The sequence below is a fragment of the Arachis hypogaea genome, chromosome 18, assembly GCF_003086295.3.
Source record: "Arachis hypogaea cultivar Tifrunner chromosome 18, arahy.Tifrunner.gnm2.J5K5, whole genome shotgun sequence".
NCBI classification, from domain to species: Eukaryota; Viridiplantae; Streptophyta; class Magnoliopsida; order Fabales; family Fabaceae; genus Arachis; species Arachis hypogaea.
Genome location: NC_092053.1, coordinates 30,227,029 through 30,235,792, shown reverse-complemented (window position 1 = coordinate 30,235,792; position 8,764 = coordinate 30,227,029). Strand labels below are relative to the sequence as shown.

The following is an 8,764-nucleotide window of genomic DNA, read 5'->3' as shown; positions in this document are numbered from 1 at the left end:
GGAATCACGGTCCGATACTATGCTCGACAAAACACCATGCAACCTTACTATCTCCTTGATGTACAATCTCGCCAACTCATCCATAGAACAGTTTACTCGAATAGGCAGAAAATGAGCGGATTTGGTTAAGCGGTCTACGACCACCCAAATCGCATCAAATCCCGACCTAGTCCTTGGTAAACCGGTCACAAAATCCATCGCAATTCCTTCCCACTTCTACTGAGAAATTTCAAGTGGTTGTAGCATTCCTGACGGTTTCTGATGCTCTATCTTCACTTTCTGACAAGTCAAACACTTGGATACTATGGTTGCTACATCACCTTTCATCTCCGGCCACCAGAACATCTTCTTTAAGTCATAATATATCTTAGTGCTTCTGGGATGAATAGAAAACCCACTGTTGTGAGCTTCTAACAATAAATCTTGTCTTAAACTCCCTACATCTGGTATGCAAATCCTTCCCTTGTACCTCCAAAACCCTTCATCATCCTTAGTGAATTCTTCGCGCCTCTTATCACCAACTGGCTGAGCCCTTTGTATTTCTGATTTAAACGTGCTTGAGATTTGTAGCTGGTTCAAACAAGCTCACCCGGCAACTTCACCAATATCCAGCTTAAGATCCACGAACTTATCTACTAGCTCCTCTACCTTAATCCTCATCCAAGCAATTGTTAAAGATTTCCGATTCAGAGCGTCTGCTACTACGTTCGCCTTTCCAGGGTGATAACTCAACTCGAAATCATAATCTTTAAGCAACTCCATCCACCTTCTCTGGCGCATATTAAGCTCCTTCTGATCAAAGATATACTTGAGACTCTTATGATCAGAAAAGATGCTAAACCTTACTCCGTACAAGTGGTGCCTCCAAATCTTCAATGCAAACACAATCACCACTAATTCCAAGTCATGAGTGGGGTAATTCACCTCATGCGGTCTCAGCTGACGCGATGCGTAAGCCACCACGTTCCGGTGTTGCATCAACACGCAACCCAAACCTTCCAAAGAAGTGTCGTAGTACACTTCAAACGGTTCAGGCGGTTCCGGCAAGATCAAAACAGGTGCTAAAGTTAATCTCTGCTTTAACGTTTGAAAACTCTCTTCACACTCTGACGTCCACACGAATGGCACTTCTTTCCTTGTCAACTTTGTCATTGGTAGCGCAATCCGGGAAAATCCTTCGATAAATCTTCGGTAATACCCCGCTAAGCCCAAGAAGCTCCTAACTTCCGTCACAGTCGTCGGTCTTTCCCATTCCATCACCGCTTCTACCTTAGAAGGATCTACAGCTATTCCTCCTTTACTCACCACATGGCCTAAGAACTTTACTTCCTCCTTCCAGAACTCGCACTTTGACAACTTAGCGTACAACTTACGCTCCTTCAAGATTTGCAACACAATTCTCAAGTGCTCCTCATGTTCTTTTACCATCTTAGAGTAAACCAAAATGTCATCTATGAAAACCACCACGTATTTGTCCAAAAAGGGACGAAAGACTCTGTTCATGTAATCCATGAAAACAGCAGGTTCATTCGTTAACCCAAAGAACATTACCGCAAACTCGTAGTATCCATAGCGTGTCCTAAAAGCAGTCTTAGGGATATCATCTTCCTTCACTCTTATCTGATGGTAACCGGATCTCAAATCAATCTTGGAAAACACTCCAGCTCCTTGCAATTGATCCATCAAGTCATCTATCCTTAGCAGCGGGTACTTGTTCTTCACTGTTACTTTATTTAACTGTCGGTAATCCACACACAAATGCATTCCTCCATCCTTCTTCTTTACCAATAAAAATGGCGCTCCCCACGGTGATACACTCAGTCGAATGAACCTCTTATTCAAAAGCTCTTCCAGCTGAGTCTTTAACTCTGCCAGCTCTATCGGAGTCATTCTATATGGCGCAATCGACACTGGTCTGGCTCCCAGCACCAATTCGATTGCAAATTCAATTTCCCTTTGAGGTGGAAACTCCGGGATATCTTCTAGGAACACTTCTGGAAAATCTTTAACCACCGGTATCTGATCTAAGTTCTGGGCATCACCCAACATATTCGCAGCCAACAGAATATAACCTTGACACTCCTCCCTACTACAATGCACCATTACAGAGTTCAGGTAATACCTCGTAGCTACCACTGCCCCATTTTCTCCTTCCGGCATAAACCAAATTGTCCGTTCAAAACAATCCAACAAAACCCGGTTCTTTGACAACCAATCAAACTCCAAAATCATTTCAAGCCCCACCATTGGTAAACAGATCAAATCATGCACAAACTCTCTACCCTCAAGCTTGAAACCTACTTGTCTACAACCTGATCTAGTCATAACTGTCTGATGCGGAGTATGTACATGCAGATCAAAAGGTAACTCTGACACTTTCAAGCCTAATTCCTCAACTATAGCAAACGAAATAAACGAATGCGAAGCTCCAGTATCATATAATGCAACTAAGGATTTATCACCGATTAGACATATACCTCTCATCAATGGATCCGCCTTGGAAGCATCCTTGGCATTTACAGCAAAGACTCGGCCTTGATGCTGACTCTGGCCCGTATTCTAATTCCTCCAACGAGGGCAATCCTTTGCAATGTGGCCAGGCAACCCACACTTGAAGCAACCACCTAAACCAATCTTGCATGAGTCATAAGGGTGAAAACATCCACAATGATTACAAGCTAAATCCGGAGAATCCTTACTCTGATTTCCTCTTCCCCTAGCATACTGAAACTGATTCTGATTGTTCTTTCTGAAGCCCCCTTGGCCTTAAGGCGCATATCCTCCTCTTTTGAAGCTTTGTCCTCTAGGATGGAAATACTTGCCACGCCCCCGACTAGAGCTCCCACCATGAGTGTCCTTAGATGCCGCCATGGTCTTGGCATACTCCTCCACTACTCTAGCCTTATTCACCAAGTCGGAGAAGACACGGATCTCCATAGGAGCCACAGTAGTCATAATGTTGTCCTTCAAACTCCTCTGGTACTTAATGCATCTCCAGCTCTCGTAAGTCTTCGGGTCTCCCTTACACACCCGAGAAAACCTACAAAACTCTTCGAACTTGTTGGTGTACTCAGCCACAGACATGGAACCTTGCTTCAACTGCATTAGCTCAATCTCCTTTGCTTCCCTTGCGGACTCAGGGAAGTATTTCTTATAGAAAGCCGTTTGGAACACCTCCTATGGAATGTCGGCGTTCTGAAGCTGTAGCAAACGACACTCAGCTTGCCACCAGGGTTGGGCCTCTCTCGCTAGCTGATAAGCGGAAAACTCTACATATTGATTAAGAGGAACATGATGCACCTGTAAAGTACGCTCTATAGCCTGGAACCAGTGGTCCGCTTCAGTAAGATTTGTGGATCCACGAAAAGTTGGCGGATGAACCTTGAGAAACGTCGCCAAGGTCATCGGAACTCCTCCTGTGTTATCGTCGTTACCCTCAGCATTATCATTGGCATTCCCTTTGCCATTCCCATTGCCATTTCCGTTCCCGGCCAGTTGGCCCAATCTCTGCATAGCTTACAGAGTTGCAGCAGCATTAGCTTCCACGGTATTAGCGAGATTTGCCATTGCCGCCATGAATTCGGCGTGATTGTCAGCTGGTTGCTCATTCCTACTTTCTCGCGTATGTGTTCGACCTCGCCCGCGAGTAGCCATGTCGGGTTCCTGTCTACACCAAACAATCGATATCAAGGTGATCAGTCTCAATATCAAAAGCCTAGTGCTTCAATTATCCCAAACAGGCACTCACAAACAAGCATGTTATGCAATATCAAACAGATAACCTAATAGCATCAAAGAAAAGACACACAGAGTATGCATTGAAGCACAATCGGTTCATCCCTCAGACTCACGAGGACGAACCGCTCTGATACCACTAAATGTAACACCCTAATTAGCCTAAGCTTTACCTCACGTCGTAAAGCAAAGGTTAACCATAGATTATGACAGTTCTAAAGCTCATACGTATAATATATAGAAGAAATAATATAATCTAGAAGGCCGATGAAAGATATAGCTCAAAAACTAGGATTTGAAAAGCGCAAAAATCGTACTAACGAACTACTAGCTTAAGGCACAAGAAATAGATAAGATATAACAAAATATAAGTATATAATATCATAGGAAACTAGCCTCGACTCGCGGAGTTTAAGCCGGCTAGCCATACCCAAGTATACAGAATCATATAGAAACCTAACAGTTTAAAAACAGCTTATACAAGTTTTTCTCTCATAATACAAGCCTCTAGGCTAAACAAAATACAAAAGAGAGATGTATAAACAGATAAACCAAAAAGACTCCAAAAAAATCCAAGATCCTCCGCTCCTGTCGCCATCCAAAGCAACTCACCGAGGTGGGTTGCGACCTGCATCTGAAAAACACAACAAAGATATAGTATGAGAACCGGAGGTTTTCAGTATGATAACAGTGCCCAGTGATGTAAGATATAAGACCCAGGGACGCCAAAGGCAATCCTAAGCTCCATATCCATCACAAGATTCAAGCTTAAAGCATTCTAAAACAAGTAAGCATAATATAAACTTTATCATAAGTAAACCGGGTGATCTATCTTAAGGGATTTCTATTCTAACCAAACATCGCTGTCCCACAGCCTTCACCAACCTATCCTCCATGCGATCCCATCGCCGCCGCCTTCAGAACCTCCTCAATCCCAGTAGAAAACACAGGTAATATATAATGCAAGTAAAACACAAGTAGACGCATATAAGACAAATAATTCAGATAGCAAATAAGCATGTTATTCAATTAGGCAAGCCATTACAAGTAAACAAGGCATACAAACAGATAGAAAATGCATATGATCAATGCATGTCCTACTGGCTATGATATCACATTGTCGGTTCAACTGCCAACCCGACATATCTCCATGGAGATGTCGCCCTTCGGATTTCTCATATGGAACCCCCGAGATATAGTGCCCGGATCACTATCCAGGTACCGGTGCCTGCTCGCCTATAGGTCCGAAGGGATGCAAGCGGGATACTCTTGCCACAGACCTCACATCTCAACGCAAGCGGGACGAACCACCGCCCTTACGCCGCCGCCGCTACCTCGACAGGCGGGATTCAACCGCCGTCCCTGCCGGATGGATAGCGTCTCATATTCTCAATAAAAACAATATTTCAGTGGTTTTCAGAAAATATTTTCAGTATACAGAGATCCATCATCTCAATCCAAGTCCTCGAATCATCTCAACCACTGTCCATTCATAACTCAATTTCCAATATCAAAGTTCATCATTCCTTATCTCATATATCACTTATCCTCCACCCAACGTCAGATCATTCTCAGCACGCCAGAAACCTAGGCCTCCGTTTTCTAATTTATCACTAAACCATGTACTAGAACCCTTAAGTTACATCCTATATTCTAATACTCAAAACTAGGCCCAAAAGTCTTAAAATGGTGTTTTAGAAGCTTACAACCTTGTTGGGAAGGTAGAATAATTGAAAACAAATAAAATTTTGAGAAACAGGACGTGTGCGGCCGCACAAGGGTCTGTGCGTACGCACACTCCTGAGAGTTTTAAAACGCGTGTGTACGCACAGGGGTGTGCGGACGCACAGGTGTCAATTTTTACAAGGATCTATGCGCTCGCACAACCTATGCCAGCGCCCCCAACAGACCAACCTCCCCAACTTGTGCGTCTGCACAAGTTGAAATTTTTCCTTGGATATGTGCGCGCACAAGTTGTGCTAGCGCCGCGACCAGAACGCACTTTCCTGCCTGTGCGTGCGCACAGATGTGTGCGTCCGCACAGGTCAAAATTTTTGCAGCGTGTGTGTCCGTACGAGTGTGTGCGCCCGCACATATCAGCAAATCTTGAAATCCTGCAAATTTACAGAATTTCAGATTTTTAACACCAACTTTGAAGGATCATAACTTCCTCTACAAAATTCTAATTTTCACAAATTTTATATCGATTTAAAGAGTTTTCAAAGATCTTTAATTATAAATAAATTTCAATCTATTTTGAAAATCAAGGCAAAAGTTATAATCAAGCAAAGTTCACCAAAAACTCCATTTTACCAAAAGTTCACAATTTACCAAATTACTTATTTTCACAACTCAACCCAACCAATACCAAATAGAACCATTCCAAAACTCCATTTCTCATCAACACCTACACTTCATGGCATTTTGCACCATTCTTTCCACATTTTTCTTCACATATTATTCTCAACCTCAATATCACATATATCACATATTCACCAATCAACATTATATCACTATCAATTTTTCTCATCAGCTCAATCATGATTCATATTAATAATCAACAATATTCATTCATCCAATCCATCATATCTCAACTTCATCATTCAATCACAACAACAACATCAATTCATTATACATTATCAACCCAAATAATCATCAACAACATATAAATTTCCAACCCTATCCTATAGGTCACTAGCCTAAGTGTCATGAATATTATATACTACATAGAGGAAACTGAAATCATACCTTGGCCGATTCCCTTTTATGCACCAAAACTCAAATTGATCACCAAATAGCTTTCAATCAAATTCCAGGCTTTCACTTCCACTCTACTAAGCACAAATAAGTTCTAAGAGCTCCCAAAGCTACAATAATCAAACTATATACATATAAATCACCTCAAATCAACCTAGGGTTCCAATTAAACATAAATTTACAAGGGTTTTGTGGCTCTTACCTCCTCCAACAGATTTACTAGCAAGAATCCAAGGCTAAACAAGGATTAGAGCAAACCTAACCACTAAGAATCACAAAAACTCATTTAGGCACAAATCCTAAGTACCCGAAATTTTCAAGAGAAAAACTGGGAAGATTTCGTTATTATCTTGAGGGTTTCTTGGGTGGGTTTTGTAGAGCTCTTCACAAGGAACGCGTAGCCGCAAACGGTGCGGCGATTGGAGCTCTCTAGCTCAAGATATGAGCTTTGGAAGATATGAGTGTGTTTGTTTATGTGTTGTGCTGAAAATGGGTTCACTTAAGTGCTTATATATGTTGGGCTTGGGCCCGGTTCAACCGTTAGCATTTTTTTTAGCCTGTTTGGCCCAACTTCGGGCCAAACCTTTAAAATTAACGCCCGATTTTTCATTCTTAACATTTTTCTAAGGTTTTCACCGGTTTTCACTTTTCTCATGCGGTACCGGGCAGACTTGAACCGGTTCAACCGGTTCAACTGCCGGTTCGTGATTTTTCGCAAAAAGCACATTTTCTGACTCAGAAAAACCTACTGAGTCCAAAAATCACCTTTAAATCCTCAAATTCTCTCTCTAACTTTTTGGTATCTAATTTGGACAATTAATCACTTAATTAACCAATTGATTAGTTGCGGTTCTTACAAATACCATTAGAAACCGACTGTGTTATTTTTTGTTCTCTCTTATTCATTTAAATTGTCTAAATATTTTATACCAGTAATTAATTTATTATCTTTTTTTGCATCGTAAGTTATATCTAATAATTGATACTTGATTTTTACTAATATGTTACGTTTTTTAAGGAATGCATTTTAACTTTTATTTTTTATTTTATAATTTTATATTTTTATTTAATTATGACTGAGTCAACCAAGTGAATCAGTGATCTACCAGTTGAATTAATAATCTAATGATTCAGCCATATGACCGGATTAATTACCGATTCAGTTATAATAACTATACATATTTAGTCTATATAATAATTTTATATCGAATTAGTATTTGAGGCGCAAAATCAAGAAACGGATTGGGCCAAGAAATGTGTTATTACTGAATTGAGATAAATAAAGAGAGAGAAAAGGTTATAGTTCAACATGGATACAAAAACAAAAAAGAAAAACTGATTTGGACCATTGAATATAAATATTTTCTTGTAACTAAATAAATAATCCTTTTTGGGGAATGATTCAATGGTCCTTACATCTTTTTTTCCCCGAAGTTGATGAAAGATTGCCATTCTTTTATGATGTTGGGTACTTGGTTCTTCGGTTCATTCTTCTTCCAAAAACTATCAGGCCTTATAATATCCCATTTATTTAAGCCCAATTATTCTGATAATTTTAAAATAGCATAAGAATATTTTTTTTTTGGGTTAAAATAAAATTAAAATAAACATATTGGATTAGTGACAATATGATGTAAACTCTTTCAACAAAAAAAAATATGATGTAAATTGTTAAAATGAATTACTATTTTGACCCACAAAAAATAAACCAAAAACAAAAGAAATAATATTTGTATTTTTCAAAATTAATTTTAGTTTGACAAAATATACATTTTTGGGATAATAACAAATAATGCATGTATTTAATCCTTTTGTTGGGTCATCCAAAAAGTTATTTAGAAAGTATATATAAAAGAAAATAATAATAAATTGATTTTTGGATTTTTTTTATTTTTTTTAATATTTTGTCAATCATGTAAATATATTAAAAAAATTATTTAAAATAAAATTACCAAATTAAAAAGATAAATATTTTTTAAAATCTTTGAACAGACTTGAAAAAAATTATATTGATATTTATAAATTATGAGATACATGGCATGTTTTAAAATTTGTCAAATTAAAATTATATTTTAAAAATAATTATGAGATACTTGGCATGTTTCAAATTTTGTCAAAAAATTTTCATAATTAAAAATTATAGTGCCAAAATAATTATTGTATAAAGGTTCATTATGCTGTAGAATCTTTGTTATTTCTTTGTTTATTACTTTCGTTGAACAATAATATTGTGGTAGAAATATTTGATATCCTCACTATGCTATTATTTTGT

General features: G+C 38.9%; 1 protein-coding gene across 1 annotated transcript; it reads right to left on the bottom strand.

The window, feature by feature from the left end:
* Positions 1-216: 216 nt before the first annotated feature.
* On the bottom strand, positions 217-3,105 carry LOC140181343 (uncharacterized). Its single transcript, XM_072224882.1, has 6 exons — positions 2,819-3,105; positions 2,521-2,624; positions 1,729-2,396; positions 1,552-1,620; positions 996-1,428; positions 217-542 (listed from the first exon to the last, which is right to left on the bottom strand). The coding sequence occupies exons 1-6, from the start codon at positions 3,103-3,105 to the stop codon at positions 217-219; spliced, it is 1,887 nt and encodes a 628-aa protein (XP_072080983.1).
* Between the last annotated feature and the right edge of the window lie 5,659 nt (positions 3,106-8,764).